The 17,987-nt window shown below is 41.4% G+C and overlaps 1 protein-coding gene across 2 annotated transcripts in view; it reads right to left on the bottom strand.

The window, feature by feature from the left end:
• The window catches only part of DCC (DCC netrin 1 receptor), a 1,110,025-nt gene extending 1,092,396 nt beyond the window's left edge, over positions 1-17,629 (bottom strand). For both annotated transcript variants that reach the window (XM_032882476.1, XM_032882475.1), the window contains exon 1: positions 16,819-17,629. In XM_032882476.1, the coding sequence (XP_032738367.1) occupies positions 16,819-16,909 (91 nt within the window). In that variant the 5' untranslated portion in view covers positions 16,910-17,629. The remainder of the gene's footprint in view (positions 1-16,818) is intronic.
• Between the last annotated feature and the right edge of the window lie 358 nt (positions 17,630-17,987).

Here is a 17,987-nt window from a genome sequence, read left to right on the forward strand (position 1 = left end):
GATCTGACGCAGGATAGAATATTAAATTTCATCATCACATCTCCTTAGGCTTCTCCTCGCAATGACAGTTTTTCAGACCATCCTTCTTTTTTGTGGCCTCAATAGTTTTGAAGAATAATGGTTAGGTATTTTGTAGAATGCTTCTCAACTAGGATTTGTCTGCTGTTTTTCTCATGACTAGAGTAGGGCTATGGGTTTGGGGGGTAAAAAAATCACAGAGATGAAGTGCCCTTTTCATCCCATACCAGAGGTACATGCTATTTACATGATTTATCATTATTGATGATGATTCTGACCATCTGGCTGACATAGTGCTTGTCAGGTTTCTCTTCTCTCAAGTTACTGCCCTTCTCCTCCTTGCACACATACTGTACTTTTTGGAAGAAGTCGCTATTCACAGCCCACATGGAAGAGTGGGGGTTATTCTCCACCTCCCTGAGGGTGAATAATCTATATAAATTTTTTGGAATGCTTCAGCATAGATTTGTCTACGCTCTCCCATTTATCTATTCAATCATTTATTTATAGCAGTATGGACTCATGGGAGTTTACTTTGTATTTGGGGTAATAATCCAGAATTACTTCATTTATCATGTTTCTCAGATTGTTTCAACATTGGCCTTTGACAGCTTTCAGTTGTTTCCCATGTCCCTTTGACTTTTTTCATCATTGTAGGTTTTGCATTTCTTTTAAAGAACTTCCTTACTTTCTGGAAGTGACTCTTGTTCCTTTTATTGGAGAATGCTATTGAAAGTCAAGATTTTGATGCTGGATGTCTTTTTTTTTTTTTTTTTTTTTTTAAGTACATGCACTTTTGAGAAACAAAAACATGGGATGCCTTGCTTTTTTGTTTTTCTCTTGCTTTTGGAAGGTGTCAGATATGTACTAGTGAGTAACAGATTCAGTAAGGACACTTGGGTTTTTCTTACAGAACCTGTAACTTCTGTGTGATCTTGAAACAAATCACGGATCAGAAGTCTTCAAACCTCACTTACAAAACATGTGTGACTATTTCGCCTACATTTTAGAGGTAGTGAAAGATGAATTTAGATAATGAGTAGGAAAGCCACTAGAAAATATAAGTGTCAGACATAAAACACCATCAGCAATGATCAATTATCATAACCTTGTACAACTGAGCATTTTGGTAGAAAGAACAAAAGAAGAACTCTTTAACCTAAAAATGCTGGGCTGGGCTACTTGCCCTCTGACTGTTAAATAAACAGAAAATCTTGTATGGGCTAGCTAACCTTTACGTGTCAGTAATAAAGGAGAGTTTGGCATCCTGAACCAAAGTTTGCTACACGTTTTAAAGCTGTGCTGAAAAGAAAAAGATGAAAACACTGATTTCCAGCACTGACTTATTCTAGGAGTTCCAGAGCCTAAATATGCTTTTCAGCCACTAGATCTCAAATTCAAAATGTAGTGTGTGATGGCATCTATCCTCTCCTGACCAAGTTGTCCTTCTGACTTCCTTAAAATTATTAGGTAAAGCCTTACAGGCAAAACCTCTTCATTCTAAAATTACATTATTTATGTAATTTTACAACTATATTTCTAATATAGTAATACAACTATATTTCTCAGGTGACCTTGTCACTTTTCTCTCCCTTTTTCTCCTAGGCTATTACAAATCTGTTGGGGAAAAAACTAGTCAAGGAGCCATTGCTAGTGATGAGAACTGGAGCCTATGGCAAAGGGGTGGCTAGCTCCTGGAAGTGAAGTGCTCACCATCCTTCCTCTTTTCTCCTAGAGCCTGAATATGCAAAGAGTAATGTCCATATAGAAATACCCTCTCTTCTTCTCTAACTAGCTTGCACACCAGGCTCAATCCCACTGCATTCATGAAGTCTTTCTAAAGTATTTCTCTTCCTGTCCTCTCTATCTACACTCCTCATACATTTGGTTAATCATCTTTTCTCTTTTCCTTTTCCTTTTCCTTTTCCTTCCCTTCCCTTCCCTTTCCTTTTCTTTTCATACTTAATCTGCCCAGATCTTATTTCCCCAAACATTCTCTCTGTAAGAAGAGTGGCAGTGTGCCATACGCTACTTACATCTACCGCAAGAGCCAACAAATGGGTAAACCAAGCATGATCTCAGTAACACTCTGTTGAATGAATGCATAAACACAGAAACGACAAAGTTCACACTGTTCTCAAGAACTATGCTAATCCTTTAGGGTAATTTGTTTAAAAAAAAAAAATAAAACCCACGCAGAACAGAATTGCTGAATTACTGCGTTGCACATATGAAACTAATATAACACCATATGTTAACTGCACTGGAATTAAAATTAAAAAACTTAATTTAAAAATAATAAAAAATAAATAAAATTTAAAAACCCATATGGCAATGGGTTTCCCAGTTTTAAGGATGAGGACTCTGAAATATGATTGGTAAGTGTCAAAGAGTTAAATTTGGCAGAGCTAAGATTCAATCCCATGTGTACAGAAATGTCTCAGGGCACTCATTCTTGGATTTAAAATTCGGGGGCTCAGTTAGCTTCTCTGGAACCCTGTTTGGTCATCAGTACAATGAGAGGGCCATTTTAAACAAATGCTGAGGTCCTTTCCTGGTTAACTAATGCACTGAAACACACAAAGTGTTGACCTTTTCATTCTGGGTGACTCTCTTATTTCTGTTGTCTTGTCCTGGCTTCCACTGACTTCTACAAAAATAGCATTTTAACTCTTTGACTCATCCCGATCCTCAGGAATGATTCTTTTAGGGAAAACACAGAGTCTATCTCTGGGAACATGATGCAGGAAATAATTATTCACCTATTTTTTTCTGTTCCATTTTCATACATGTGAGTTGACAAATGCCCCAAATGCATTAGTAATGGGGCCTAATAAGAGCAAATTCCATAGACTCATCACATCATACCACACACACGTCAGCGTTTTAATATTTGCAAGATTTCCTTGATTTTAGATTTTCTCACAAGAATCTGTAATGTTGTCAATAAAATAAGTAATAGTGTCATGTCAAAAAAAATCAAGCAAAAAGAAGGAGAAAAGGAAAAGAATAAATTTCTCGAATTAAAAGCAGAGTATTCTAAAATTTAACATCCTTAGCTAAACTTTTTATGGCCTATGCGCAAGAGTAACTTCAGATTCCCTGCAAACCTGAGAATAATCATTATATGGAAACCAATTCATTAATGACTATTTATTGAATGATCAATATGCACCAAGCACAATGAAACACAAAAGTTTTAGACATGATTTCACCAATAAATACATCATCCTACCATGTCTAAAAGATATCCTGATAATGAAAATAAGCGGTTTGATAGGTTTCTTGTTTGCTTTTTGTTTTATGGGGGGCTTTTTGTTTGGTTTTTATTTGTTTGTTTGTTTTTTGGCCAGGTAGTTAGCTGAAAGAAAACAAAACAAACAAACACACACCTTGAGTTTTAGACGTCAACTTTGACTTTAGTATAGAGTTAGAAGGTAAGGTCTGGATAAGCCAAATACAATGGGCCAGGGTACAAGTTGTTTCTAAACCTCCAAATGGGCACCCATCTTCTTTGGACTGTTGGAACAGCTCCCCTTAACATGCCTTTTGTTCCACTCCCCAATTCTTCCTTCTTCTGGCCAACAGCATGATGTCTACACTACCACTGTACTGTTGAATGCCCTTCAAAACGTCCCCCAGGACCATCCCTACTCCAGATAGGAAAATTCAGGGTGACCAACCATTCCAGTTAACCTGGGTCCATCTTCTTGTTAACACTGAAAGTCCTGTTTCCTGGGAAACCGCTCAGTCCCAGAAGGACGGGAACAAATGGCACCCCATAAATGCTGCAGCAACCAGGACCAGGGCCGTGATGCTCTCTCACAGTCCTATTTCTTTCCCCATCCCCCGCTCTTACTGCCTATGATTTTGTTCACCCTCTCTTCCTTAATTCTTTCCTAAAGCCTGATTAAATTATCTCTCCTAAGCTCTAAGGTAGGAAATGCATTTCTTTTTTCCCCCGAGAGACTGTGTCACCCCTCTATGAATAGAATTTTACTCTGGCAGGGGGAAGAGAACCAGCAGCCTTACATAACCTTTCACAAAGCCCTACTCATTCTCTACCAGGACCAGAAAAGGGCCTACAGTTCATGAGCTAAGCAGAAACTTCTCTTACCGGGAGGAACACTAGTGATTTTCATTCAGATTGATCTCGTCTGCACAGCTGAGCCCCCACGTTGTCTTCTCTTCTCGTACAGTCTGACTTGGAGCACGCTGGTTAAAGCTCTTCTGTCTGCCAACAGTGCAGGGCAAGAGCTTCAAAACCCTGCACTGAGCTTTCTGCCTGTACAGCTTTCCTCTTCAAAAACCTCAGTTCTGCCCTCTTTCCCCTGTCATAGAAGCCCAGGCAGAGGAGCACTTGGGTCTTTTCATGGCCTGAAGACAGTTCCCAATCACAGGGTGAGGTTCACCATGGGGTCACCCCCCCCGCCACAGTCTCACATGGAGCACGGATGCATTTTTAGCATCAGACTTGAGACGCGGAGGAGGGAGGTTGAAAAAGCATCCTGGGCTCCCCCATCCCTTTCAAGTGCCTGCCTCTTCCCTGGGCCTAAGTATTTTTAAGGAGGAAAGGGGACAGCGGTGGGGGACAAATATGGAATGAAAACCAGCAGACCCTTTTAAAATGTGCCTTCTTATCTTGAGCATCAATGAGAAAAGAAGGGGAAAGGCAGATGGAATACCTACAGACCATTTTCAAGGGCTTTTCATCTCAAGGAAAATGAAATATGTCATGGCCTTCAAGAAACATATTAGCCACGAAACCAAAAGCCAGAAGACTTTGATGTTGGCATCATTTGCCATTGCAAGACCAGCTTCCGAAGTCAAAGCTCTACAAAGAGGCTTCAAACTAAGTAAAACTAGCCCAGTATGGCTGGAGCATTTTTCCCATTCACCAGCTGTTTACAAGGAAATAGAGCAAGGATCCTTTCCTAGTGTCCCAGGGCCCTGTTTCTCAGTCACCAGAAATTCTAATTCAGTAAGTCTGGGTGTGGCATAAATTTCTGCATTTCCAAAAAGCTTCCAGGAGTTGCAAAGGCTGCCAGTCCCTGGATGGCCCTTTGAAGAGAGCAAGGCCTGCAGACACTGGTTCTCAAACCTGGCTGTAATTTGGAATCACCTGGGGAGGATTTAATAACTATTCCTATGTCAGGCCTCATCTCAGAGAGTCTAAGTTCATTGCTAAGAGGGAGGGCTGGGCATTGATACACAGCCAAGCTGAGAGCCCCTCCTCCAGAGAGAAGACCTTTGGGACAAATTGTACCTAGCGCTACACGTTACCCAAACGAGTGCTCGCTTCCAAGAGTTCATGCTAAGTGGAGGCTAGAATCGATGTGTCTGTGGGAAATGAAAGTAGTTAATCAGAAAGCGTTAATGGAGGAGGTTAATTTGTATGAGGAATCCACAGGAGGTGTGTTATATGGTGCCGGGTTTGAGCAGTACTGCACTGTGTCAGGTCTAACTCAGCAGAACCTATTAGCTTCTAACTGCAGCAAAGGCAGGGACCATGGCCTGCTAAACCCTGGGCCCTCAACTAAGCACGGACTGGCTTTTGAAACCACTATTGGAATCTCTATTTCTAAGTCTTCAAAATCTCTTCAACTGCAATAATAAAATTGAGGAAGGTTCTAGGATGACCTGCCCATGCTTAGGAAATTTTCTATTTATAAAGATTATCCCAGCATAAATCTAGCCCATAAGAAGGAAAAAAAAATAGCATTTATGGAATACTTATTGTAGAGATTAGACTAGTTATTTTTTAATCTAAATGTTGAAGTGAGTTTATCTCCAGTTTAGAGTTAGAAAAGAGAGACTGGTTTTGTCTCCATTCCACAGAAGAGGAAGCCAAGGCAAAGCCCACTAGCTAGCAGCTTTCCTCCACGGGCGGCACTACCTCTCATCACACCAAACACCACACTCAGGATGCTGCGGGACTTGGCTGCAGGGGGTGGGAACTGTTGCAAGCTCAGTGACTTCTAACTGAGCTGTAACTTAAAGCTAAGACAATACTCATCCATGTTTTTAAGAAACAGTAATGGAGAGAAAATGTATGTGAACATACTGGGAACATAATCTGAAAAAAAAAATCTTAGTTTCAGTTTTTCTGTTTAATTTACTTAGAGTGATCAGGCACACATTTCAAAGGCAGCCACAGTGAAAAGAAACATCACCAGGACAATCCTACTTGTATAGAAAAGGTGAAGCTCTGTTTCCCTCTACACGGTGATGGCTTTTGAAGGGGGGAGTAGCCTGTTACACATGCTTGTTAATAATCATTTGCATTTGCTAGTCTTTTATACTTTTCGAAGTTCCTTTCCTTTATCACATTAGGTATGTCCACACAACCCCCTAAGGTATTTCTAGACCCAAAGGATAGGTTCATAAATTCACACTTGATAGTTAATATGAAAATCAGGACAAAGATTACCTATGTAGTTTGCTTAAATTTTTAAATGACCATGCTGAGATTGGAAGAAGGTCTTTGTTGTGGACTCAATTTCAGTCCATTCAAACAGTAAACTGAGTATGAGAAAGAGGATCCGAAAGTACTCTCCAGCCTCAGCTGAGCCATCATAATGCTTAATTCTTCAGGCCTCCGATACACTGATCTTCCTTGACTTAACTATGCTTCTCCCACCACAGGGTCTTTGCACTCACTTTTTTTTTTTTTACCTAGCATTCTCTTCCCTACCCCTCTCAAACATCCCCTCTTTAATTAAGTTAACTCATTTTCCAGGTGTCGGTCACAACTTTCTCAGGGACAACTTCTTTAATACACAGTCTAAGTCAAACTTCTACATGTTTTTTTTTTTTCAATGCTTTTTCTCATTAAAAATTATGGATTAACATATTTATGTGATTACCATTTCCATTCACTAGGCTCAAAACTCCATAAGGCCTTGGCACAGTGCCCGGCACACAATAAATAAGGAAAAAATGGGTCTTAGAAGTCTAGGGATGGATTTATAGCAACAGGTTGTCTGATCTACCAGGAATGCCTCCAGTTTCTTATTCTTAGCATACTTATAGCTTGGGATAAGTATGACTGACAACTTTTCACCCTCCCTCCTTTTATTTTTGTTTTGTTTTAGCCAATCAACCTAAAAATACAAGGATGAATGAATTGAATGAATGAATTGGCTCTGTCAGCCCATCTGGGTAATATTAATATATTAATATGTTAATATATTAATGCTATAATGCATAAATATTGTAGTTGATATTTTTCAGAGTCTGCCCCCACTTTGCTTGTGTTCCTTTTTTTAGTGAGGACTTCATTCTGCCCCATATTCTATTTAGCCATGGCTGTGCCTGTCACCTTCATTTGGTTATAAACCCTTGGAGGGCAGAAACACATTTAAGACTTTCATTTGATTCTCTGAAACTCATAGCAAATGCTCAGTAACTATTATCTTGAATCAACCTCTTGATCTTACTTGATCCTTTGATACCTCAGTGATTTTATTAGGCACTGACAGTCCTATCTAAAAGACGAGAACACAGATTTGAAGAGAGGCCAATGTGTACCCATGAATGACTATACAATAAGTCAAAGACTATGCTAAATCTGTAGTTTCTAATATATGACTCTGGAGAGCCTACTTAGAAAAGCACATTAAACTGGGGGTCCTTGATGGCCAGAAAGATATAAACAAACTAGAGGGAGCTCAGGTAAGAAAAGTAAACATGATTAAGCTTCTGGAGGAGTATGGAGAAAGACTAAATGAAGTATTTATAGTCTCATCAAGTGAAGACTAAGAAGGGAAAACAAGAATGATTTGAGGCCAGAATTACCTAACATGCTTCTGCATAGAAGAGGCAGAATGTCACTAAAAAGGGAAAATAGGAGTCAGGGAGCTGGGTGACAGGAGCAAAGGGAAACACATTTAGAACAGGACTATCAAGGGTGAAGTATAAAATAAATTTTTAACAGTAAGAACTGATATGCTGCTGAAAAGTTTCCCAAGGGAAACAGTGAACAAACCATCCCTGGAGTTGTCTCAAACCAGAGAGAAAAAATAACTAGAAATTGTCCTGCAGGGAACAGTCTCGCCCAGACGTTAGACATGAAAGGGAAGGCTTTGCAGATTTTCTAATTTATATTCTTCTGGGATCCCATGAGGCTGAGAAAACAATGGATTGAGAACTCTGGGTCCAGAGGGTTTGCTCAGATGTCTCAGCCTTGGTTCATGTCTCTAATGAGTCAACACAGAGGCAACACACCAGCAAAGCCACTGCTGGCATATCCATTGCTTTATTTCATCCGGGGCCCTTCATTAGTCTTCCCCATGGGAACAGGTGAAACAATTATGAACCGAAACAAAAACTGGGAGGTGTGCAAGCACGGGTAATGTTTGAAACCCACAGTCATATATGTAACAGTGACCCTGGGTCTAGGTATTTTACCGTGCTGGAAACATACCCAAGTTCAAAAGTTCAGACTAAGATTTTTAACCAAGTCTTCATATCTCCCCTTTTACTTATGCGATTCGGTTGTCTTTAGGTTTCATCCTATTTGGGGGATTATTTACCAGATTAAGCCTGGTACCCCAGCACCCTGCTTCCTTGTAAGTCATATGCTACAAAGACAAAATCAACAGGATAAGGCAGGATACTGACAAGGCAAGAGTTACTACAGATAATCTTAGAGTGGCTAAGTGTCTGTTTTCCATATGGAAGGTGTTTAAGGAAACTCTAAACGAAAATAAGCATGATACAGTATCAGACAACAACTTCCTAAAAGTGAGACTACTGATAACATCTATGCCTAAAAGCAGAAGTTTGCTTAGTAGGAAAAGCAGAATAACTACTGATAATATCGATACCTCCAACGCAATCGGTTGTTCAGCTAGAGAAACAGAATAATAGAATTATCTGGCTCACATCATAAATGAGCACTAAATGTATGGGGAGAAAATGTTCACCTTATTAACAATCAGGGAAATGCAAATTAAAACCACGGTGAGATGCTAATTCCCATGGGGCAAAGGGGACTTCCCTATGCTCTTGGTGGGAGTTTCAATAGATGAAACTTGTCACTGTCTCAAAAAAGTAAAGATGTCCTTTCTATGACTCAACAATTTCACTCCTATATATGCACCCTAGACATGATGGCAAATTTGATTTTGGGGACATGCATAAGAACGTTCATAACATCATTGCTGGCTAAAGGAAAATACTTCTTAAAAGTCCATCAATGGTAGATTCAAGTCTGATTAATTAATACATGGAATATTATAAAGCAAAAAAAGAGTCTGAAATACAGCAATATGCATCCTCAATCCTCATATTTATCTCAAATATTTAATGTTTAGTAAAAATGCAAATCAGAGAAGAAGGCATACATTTATTTCATAATGGTTAAGACAAGTAAAGCAAAGTAATATACTAAAGATGCATACATAAGCAGCAAAACTATAAAGAAGGCAAAAAGCTAATTAACATAAAATTAAGAAAATTGCTGGTGGGTACATGGGTTATTTGTTTCATTATAATTATTATCATGATCATCAACAGATTATTAATTTTAGCAAGCACTGTATATATAGGGTAGTTCATAAAAAATCATATAATGTCATAACTAAAAGTTATGTAGTCTACACCGTCATATAATAAGGAAAAACATGCTTCATGGAGAAAAATGACATCCAAAGTAATAACGAATTTCAGAAATGATTACAAACCCATTAGATTAAACCAATTAGCTCTTTTTTCCTCTAATGAAGGACTCAGGTCCTGATTTAGAATCTCCTTTTAGATAGAGCTGCAGAAAAAAACCCGAGTCCCTTATTTCTTAGAAAATCAAAAGTAGAAAAGAAAAGGACTACTTTGATCACAATAGGAAGAAGTTCCAGCTGGACCCAATCAAATAGATAAAATCAGGAATAAAAGTACGAAGAAAAGAAAAGCAGCAACCCATGGCCACTTGATGGAAAAATAAACAGCTCTGCATGATGTAATATCTTCAGAATTCATGGCTATAATATCAGATAACATAATAACGGAGCCACAGTGATAACTTGGATCTATTAAAGAAAGGTTATATTATATCCTAACATTCTTAAAACACAGCTAAGTGAGTTAATAAAGACCTTGGAAAAATAAGGAAATCTAAAAATGTTCCCATTTAACCACGAATTTCTGTTACTGAGAAAACTGATATGAGTAGATAACATTTATATTAACTGTTTAACTCCTTTGTTCTCTTATAAAAATGTCAAAGATATTCAAGAATATTTTTGATGCTAGAATAATGCTGGCATCATTAGCCCTGTTAGGTCAAAATGCATGAATGAGTTGGTATTTTCATTAGACCGCATCATAAAGATTAATTCAGTGGAATATTTTTGTCCTACATACTCTCAAGAGTAGACTTCTAGCAAAAACCAAGCTTTAAAGGATGAGCAAAGGACAAAGGCAAAACCCCCAAATTGTAACACATACCCCTGAAGCATTATGCTGAAGAAATCCCATCGTAAGAATCACAAGTGATATAAAGAAGCCTCCTCCCTGGAAACTGTGAGATGAACGAGCAAGCAAGAAGTCACAGAACTTGGATCTGTGAAATTAAACTAAAGTACATCATGAAAATAAGACATGAGTTATAGGCACTGGGCTTAGGGAATTTAGCAAAGAAGAGAAATTTTCCCACCCAAGACATGTCATAATAATAGACTCTAAAAATATGATCAATAAATATGAAATGATTTGTGTGTTTTCTGGTTGAATTTTCCCCCCAAGAAATGAAAGCTGTGAGTAATATGGTTGGTTGAAGCTATTTACAAAAAGCAGCACGTACTAGCATTACCATTGGCAAATCAACATCAATAGTGGGGAAAAAAAGGAATACTCAACTATACGCATTACTACATATTTCTAAACCATACCACCAGACAGAGTTCAGGCATTTCTAAACTACTAAGGAAAATATATTTGCTGAACAGTTGAGTGAAAGGGGGCTGCTTTGTTAACCTCGGGCTAAAATTTGTCAAAGAACTTTAAAGCACTATAGTAATTTTGATCATCAATCAGCTGACCTATATTTCTGCGTGTTAGTACGGGGCTAAGCTAGAGAAATATAAGATAAGGAATCAATAACTCCACTGTGGGAGGAAGCAAAAGTGTGGTTCTAAATTGTACTGTAATTTTACCTGAGAGCTGCAATTATAAAGGTGCACAAAAATTTGCATTTTATTTTTTGCTATTAACCACCTGGCATATGTAACACGTAATTTTATCTTGCATATTTTTTTAATGGTCTATAGGGAAAATAATCCGGATTGTTCATCCTGTCTTATCGACAGGTTTGGCATTTGCTTTACTTGAGGTCTTGTTTTGAAGAAAAAGATGGGTCATTGCCATGCTACAAATATTATACTACTACTAAGAGATGCTTTGACCTCTGATAAGTAGTAACTTGGAAGAAAATTAAACTTATATTATTCCAACCCAATAACAGCTTCCTGAAAACAACAGCATGTCTGGGTTGGCATCGCTTACTAGCCTCTAGTACGCACTCCTATATCTCCTTAATGTTGATGAGCTCTAGAACTTCAATAATACTAGCTGAGAGGCCACTAGTCAGAGTTTCCTGTGTTAAGAGCACTACTCAGCTGTCTTCAGAGTACAACTTCACTCTCCACTAAAAGAAACACTCATGAAAATTCTAAAAATTCATTTTTAAGACAAATCCCCATGACCATGCAAAGTATAATACAGCATTTTAAACAGAGTGCCTATGAGCCAGGGGCCAGGATTCACGGTGACAAAGCCTTTCCTGGGCTGCATCAGGAGAGGCAGGACTGATGCCATACGGTTTAAAGACGAGAGCTGTGACTCTTCAAGGCTGGCTGGAGAGAAGTCAGCAGGCCACTCTCAACTACAGAGCCATGTGCTGGGCAGCACGTGGGTACTCCATTCAGTGTTTTTTGTTTTTTTGTTTTTTTGTTTTTATTTGACAGAGAGAGAGATCACATGTAGGCGGAGAGGCAGGCAGAGAGAGAGAGAGGAGGAAGCAGGCTCCCCACTGAGCAGAGAGCCCGATGCAGGGCTCAATCCCAGGACCCTGGGATCATAGGCTTTAACCCACTGAGCCACCCAGGTGCCCCCATTCAGTGTGTTTTAGTCAAGAGTTAGAGTGATCCCAGCCTATGACTCAAGGTATAACTGTTGTGACAATTCATGAAACTCTTCAATCCTCCTCTGAAGCATCAAAATGAAAAAAACAATTTGCCACATTCACATTTTGTGAGCTGTCAATGTACGTGGTGTTTATCACTCCACTTTAGGGATCACAGTATGTCTCCAGAACCCAGTGACTTTTTATTTTCAGTTAATTTATCAAGGAATCCTCAGTGGGTGTTATTCTCCTTACATAGGCAAACTAAGACTTCCTGAGATTTAGGTATACAGCTCATCTAAGAGATTATCATCTGAGGTAGATTAATTCATTAAAAATGTATCATTCTGGGGCGTCTGAGTGGCTCAGTGGGTTAAAGCCTCTGATCCCAGAGTCCTGGGATGGAGTCCCACATCCGGCTCTCTGCTCTGCAGGGAGCCTGCTTCCTCCTCTCTCTCTCCCTCTCTCTCTCTGCCTGCCTCTCTGTCCTCTTGTGATCTCTGTCAAATGAATAAATAAAATCTTTTTTTTTTTTTTTAATGTATCATTCTATCTCTTGTTGTGTAGGAAACACCAAAACAGAGCGATATGTTCCTAACTTGATGCAAGTTCCTGAGAGCGATACAGGTCATACCCAAAGAAAGTGGGAGGATCTATAGCCAGGAAGGAAAAGCTCACGCACTAGTGAAATCATGATGGTTTCCAGAAGTGTCTTTATGTAACTGGTATTATGTGAATTCAGCCCAATGTCACACATTTGGAAAGGTGGCATGTGGAGGTGGAAATCCCCTTTTTTTATATGATTATGATTGTGTTTTCATTGAAGAGAAAGCCAAAAACAACTATTCTCATTTCTATTAGAGTTATCCTGTCTGGTAGGAGCCGGAGGAGGAAGATTTACATGCAAAGTTTAGGGCGGCAAAAATTCTCCAAAGAATATTTCCTTCAAAATATAATCTTAGGGCCCAAAATATAATCTCTTCCATGGAAAGAGAGATACTGTGTGGAAACTTCAGCACTGCCTGTAAACATGTGGCATCACCTAAAGATGAACAAGTAGTCTGGCTGAGAAGTCAAGATTTAAATCAGGGCTGGTCTCTAAAGGAGGGAGATGGTCCTACATGACCCCACTGTGTGCAGCAGAAAACATTCCAGGAACAAATCACATGCATTGGAAGAATCTTAGATGATTGGATGTAGGAAAGTAGAGATTCAAGCCAGAGAGGAAAAAAAACATTTCCCCTCAGAAAAGATTGCTTTTGAGGATAGAGTGCTAGGATTCCTCTAGTGGTGCCATCCCTTCAGTCTCCAAAAACAAATAAAAATATCCCTTTTCTACCCACAAGTTACTTCCTCATATCGCTTGTCAAGTTTCCCATCTCTGAGAAAACCATTCTACAGCCTGCAAATACCCGTCCTCCAGAAGAAACTTTGAGCAGGGCTTCATTCAGGAATTTAGATAGGATTAAAGTTCTTCCTCTTCAATGAAAACAATAAGGAAGTTTGCTGAGAGGTTAACTTCCCAGAGAATAAATGTAAGTCATACACACTGAGAAGTTATAAATCTCTCCCCAGAAAAAATGCCTATCAGCAGCTCAAGCCAGCCCAGCTTTTAAGAGCATTAAAGCAAAGGCACTAAGTCTATATAACACACGTGGTGGCTGTTTCACATGCTTCATAACTCAGAGGATAACTGCTGCTGTGTGGGAAATGGATGCTGTGACAGGTTGCTGGCGAGTCACACTGCCACACTCGCAGAGGAGTGGACACCCAGGCTTCCCGGGCACCCACAGGGACTGCCAAGCTCCACTCTACACAAAAATCCAGAAGGGGATGTCTGATCTGCTACGGTGGGGAGGATTATAAGGGGTGCGTCCTATATAGAGAATTCATTAATGAATGTGTATACCTGCTATTGCATTCATTAACATCTAACATCTAAAATTTTCATCTCGTCGGAGGTCTGGAGACTCTACTTAGTACTTTTGCTTGTGACTCAAGTCAAATATATAAGGAGATGGCATCTAGAAAAGCCAACTGAAAAGCTGCCATCTAGTCTTACCCCAACACTATTCCAAGATGCCCTTTGTTATGTCACAATGATTTCATAAAAATCTACAGCAGCTTCAGAGTTTATCTAGGAAGTGAGAAAATATCCAGTGCTATTGTGCTAGTCTCCATAATCCTTTGTTACCAATCAACAAAGTCTTTGAAACATCCTGCTGAATGGGAATTTCACTACCAGAAAACTAGGCATTGGCCTTTTTAAGGGCACCTCCTACTGGTCCTTTCATAGTGTGAACCATGCTTTCTTCAGCATTAATTCCCTTCTACGTTCCTGAAGAGGAGAAATTGCTACTAAAACAGGAGAAACATTAATGAGCAAAGACCAGGCTGATGAGAATTAGCAATATCTCAAAATTGCACCATCTACTTTCTCAGGGCCTCTGCAAAAATGCGTCACAATTCATTTGCAATTAGCAAGCAATAGATTCAGAAGTATAGAAAAGCGTGACGATTTAGACCCACAAGCCTATCCACAGGCATATCCCTTTGTATATGCATATTTTTGTCTGCCTCTTCAAGCATAGATTTGTCTGTGGAAGGGAGGATGAAATTAAAATAAAGCAGTAATACTGTATGGCCCCAGATCTCTAAATAAGAAAAATAAATGGGAAGGGAATATTTAATTTAGATATAAGTAAAACATATGTAAATCCCTATTTATCCCCACCGTTGGCCAAAGTCACTTGGGTAACAGTATTACGATATTTCAGTGTAATTGACAAAACGTCATTGTCCATTTTTGCACACCTTTGTCTAATGCAATATTTTCAGCCAAGGTACTTCAGGCCCAGCCTAGTAGACTTTCTACGCATTGAAGGATGCCCCCTCTCAACTTCCCCTCTCCCTTCCATGGGGGTGTCCCAAAAACTGCCTGAAAGAGCGCAACTCTGTCTTCTGTGGAGAAGGGTCCTCCTCGAAGCCGCCTCTAGCGTCTAGTGAGGAGGGAATTTTAAAAAGACACCTATTCATTACTGCGAGGATGCCCCCCACCCCCACCTTCAGAGGGAGTAATTGCCGAGGACAAAGCTCCGAGAGAAAGAGAGAGAGAGAAACCGGGGAGGAGGGGACCGGCCAAGAGGGAGAAAGGGAGGGAGCGGGAGCGCAGATGCGGCTGTGAGCAGGCCCGCGTACACACACACACACACACACACACACCCCTCTCGCTAGCTCGATCTGTCTGGCACGCGCATACGCACACACACACATACACACCCCTCACTCTCTCGCTCAGCTCGCTCTGTCAGGCCAAAGGAAGCTGAGGAGTCCCGTTGGTGTGGATGCGCAGATTCCGCGATGCCAGGATTTGGGGAGCCTTCCGCTGGCCCCGTGCTTGACTGAGTCCCTAGCCACCGGGAGAGGCGCATTCTCGACCGGGTTCGCAACCCTGGACCCTGCAGCACTTAGCGGGAAGAAGAAAGCTGGGGCTGCGGGCTCCGGGGCGGCAGGGCGCTTTGCTGTGATTCACATTCCATTCCCTGTTAATTTCTAAGGCGTGGGTTGAGGGCTCTTAACCAACGCTCGGCCCCTGCCGGAGGCTCCCTCCTCTCCTTTCGGATAAAGAAAAGGGAAAAGGTAGTTTCCAAAGGGATTTGAATGCTCAGTCGGCTGCTTTCCTCTCCTTCCTTGCCAGGTCCGCCCCCTGTATCCCAGTGCCTACCTACACTTGTGGTGAGGCCCAGCAAAATGAATGGATGTTATAGTAAGTCATTTTTTTTTTTTCCCTTCTTTTGCCCGTGAAAACCCCCAGCTCCGTATTAGGAGACTGCAGCAGCCCTGAGCATCCCTTAGATTCCTTTCTCCTGCTATAACCCAATCCAATCCCAGTTTTGACATTTTTAATTAGAAACTGCGCTTGCCAAATGTCAGGGCCAGGGAGCTGGTTCCCCGGAATATCAATTATTCGGAGTTTGGAAGTATCCTGGAGATATATGGAGGCTTAGCTTGCTAACTGCATAAAATACAATAAAATATAATAAAATAAAACATGCCTCTTTCCTCCTGGCAACTCTGTGCTTCTTTGGGCACCACCATCCTCTCCCCCAAAGTACCCAAACATGTTAGCTGTCCCTTTCTTGGTTCTCAATCATCAGGGCTAAAAATCCAAACCTGAGACGCACATAAGCACATACAAACGACTCAGTCCTACTACTTACATTCTGCACAGACTTCCCCAAAGCACCCCATGAATGACCTCCCTACTCGGTCCTGTTGCCCCAATTCCCCTTCTCAGTAGGTTTCCAAGGCTTTAAGGATCCAACCCAATTCCTTACAACGACATCCCCATCACCTGCCTCCTCCCTGCCCCAGTCAGTGAGCTCTTCAAACCAACTCAAGTATTTGCAAAATGAAAGATGCAAGCACTAGATTTAAAAGAGCAAAGAGGCACCCCTCTCCCCAATTGCCAACATTCTCCACCCCGGCGGGGGGGGGGGGGGGGGGGGGGGAGTCTTCCAGTCTTTTATCATCAGGGAGGAAAGGGGGAGCAGAGCTAGCTCGGTCATCTTGCTTTTTCTTCCCATACCCCAATGGTAATACTCCCCAGATGAAATTAGAAGGAAAAGGGGGTAACTATGGGAGTGGGTGAGAGGAGAATAAAGGAAAGAACCTCTTACCGGTGACTTGAAGATGTGCGCTAAGCAGGGTAGCTCCGAAGAGTACAAAAGCCAGCTTGGGTACCCAAACACATCCAAGACTATTCTCCATATTTCAGCCAACACCTTCGGGGCCGGAGGTCCTGGGCAGCGGCGGCACTCACACACATGCACTCACACACGCATGCACACATGCACACACACGCGCCGAGCCCCTTTGGCTTCCTCCTCCTCCTCCTCGTCCTCTTCCTCCACCTCTTTCTCCACCTCCCCTGCGCTTCTTGTGCCTCTTTCCTCGTCCACTGACAGAATCAGCAGCCAAAGGAGGCAGCAAAAAGTTCCATTCGGTCCAAGAGATGCCGAGCTCCCGGGAAAACCTCAGAAAACTAACTCAAGGAGACAGAGGGAGTCAGAAGAGGGAAGACAGCTCTCCGCGGGGCTCCGGAGTCATCAATAAAGAGAATATCCAGAAGTGACCAAGAGGAGACAGAAAGCAATCCCGTGGTGGGGCTGTGCATTAAAAGGTTGAGGCTGGTTCCCCGTCCGAGGCTGGGTAAAGTTGAAAAAGCAAAATCCGCATGAGAGCTGGGGATGCTGTTCGTTTTTCCTCCAAGAGCCAAAGGGACCGAGGAAGGAGAGGCAGGGGTCTGCGGGGTGGAGCGCTCTCACTTGTTACTGGGGTGTCCGCCAGCGGTGTGCGAGCTGGGAGTTGGAGCTGTACTATCCATTGATCCAGAGAAGTGGAGGGCTGGAAGGGAAAATGCGGAGACCGGAGGGAAACGAACTGGATCAGGCGAAGATTCCACGGGAAGGGGGTGGGGGCAGAGAGATGACGGCGGAGGGAAAAAAGAGCGGTCGGAGGAGGCTTTCAGCAGCTGTCTGAGCCCGGTCTACATCTCAATGAGCAGGGATGCCCTCTGTGGGCAAAGCGTGGGAAGTCACTTTTGTCAATGGAGCCAGGGAATGTTCTGAGCGTCTGGGGTTTTTCAGCTACCCCTTTTGACATTCAACCTTTGGGAAATCATTGTTATTTGACCATAAAGCCAAGGCAAGTGTTTAAACTGCGTCAGATGGCCAGGGCATTTACTTCCTTCTCTCCTTTCAGCGACATTTAAAACAGAATTTTTCATTGGAAAGAATCACCTACTCCAATTCCCTTCCAGGACAGATGGGAAACTAAGGTCCAGAAA

Source organism: Lontra canadensis, unplaced genomic scaffold, assembly GCF_010015895.1.
Source record: "Lontra canadensis isolate GAN:19392208 unplaced genomic scaffold, GSC_riverotter_1.0 scaffold82, whole genome shotgun sequence".
NCBI lineage: Eukaryota > Metazoa > Chordata > Mammalia > Carnivora > Mustelidae > Lontra > Lontra canadensis.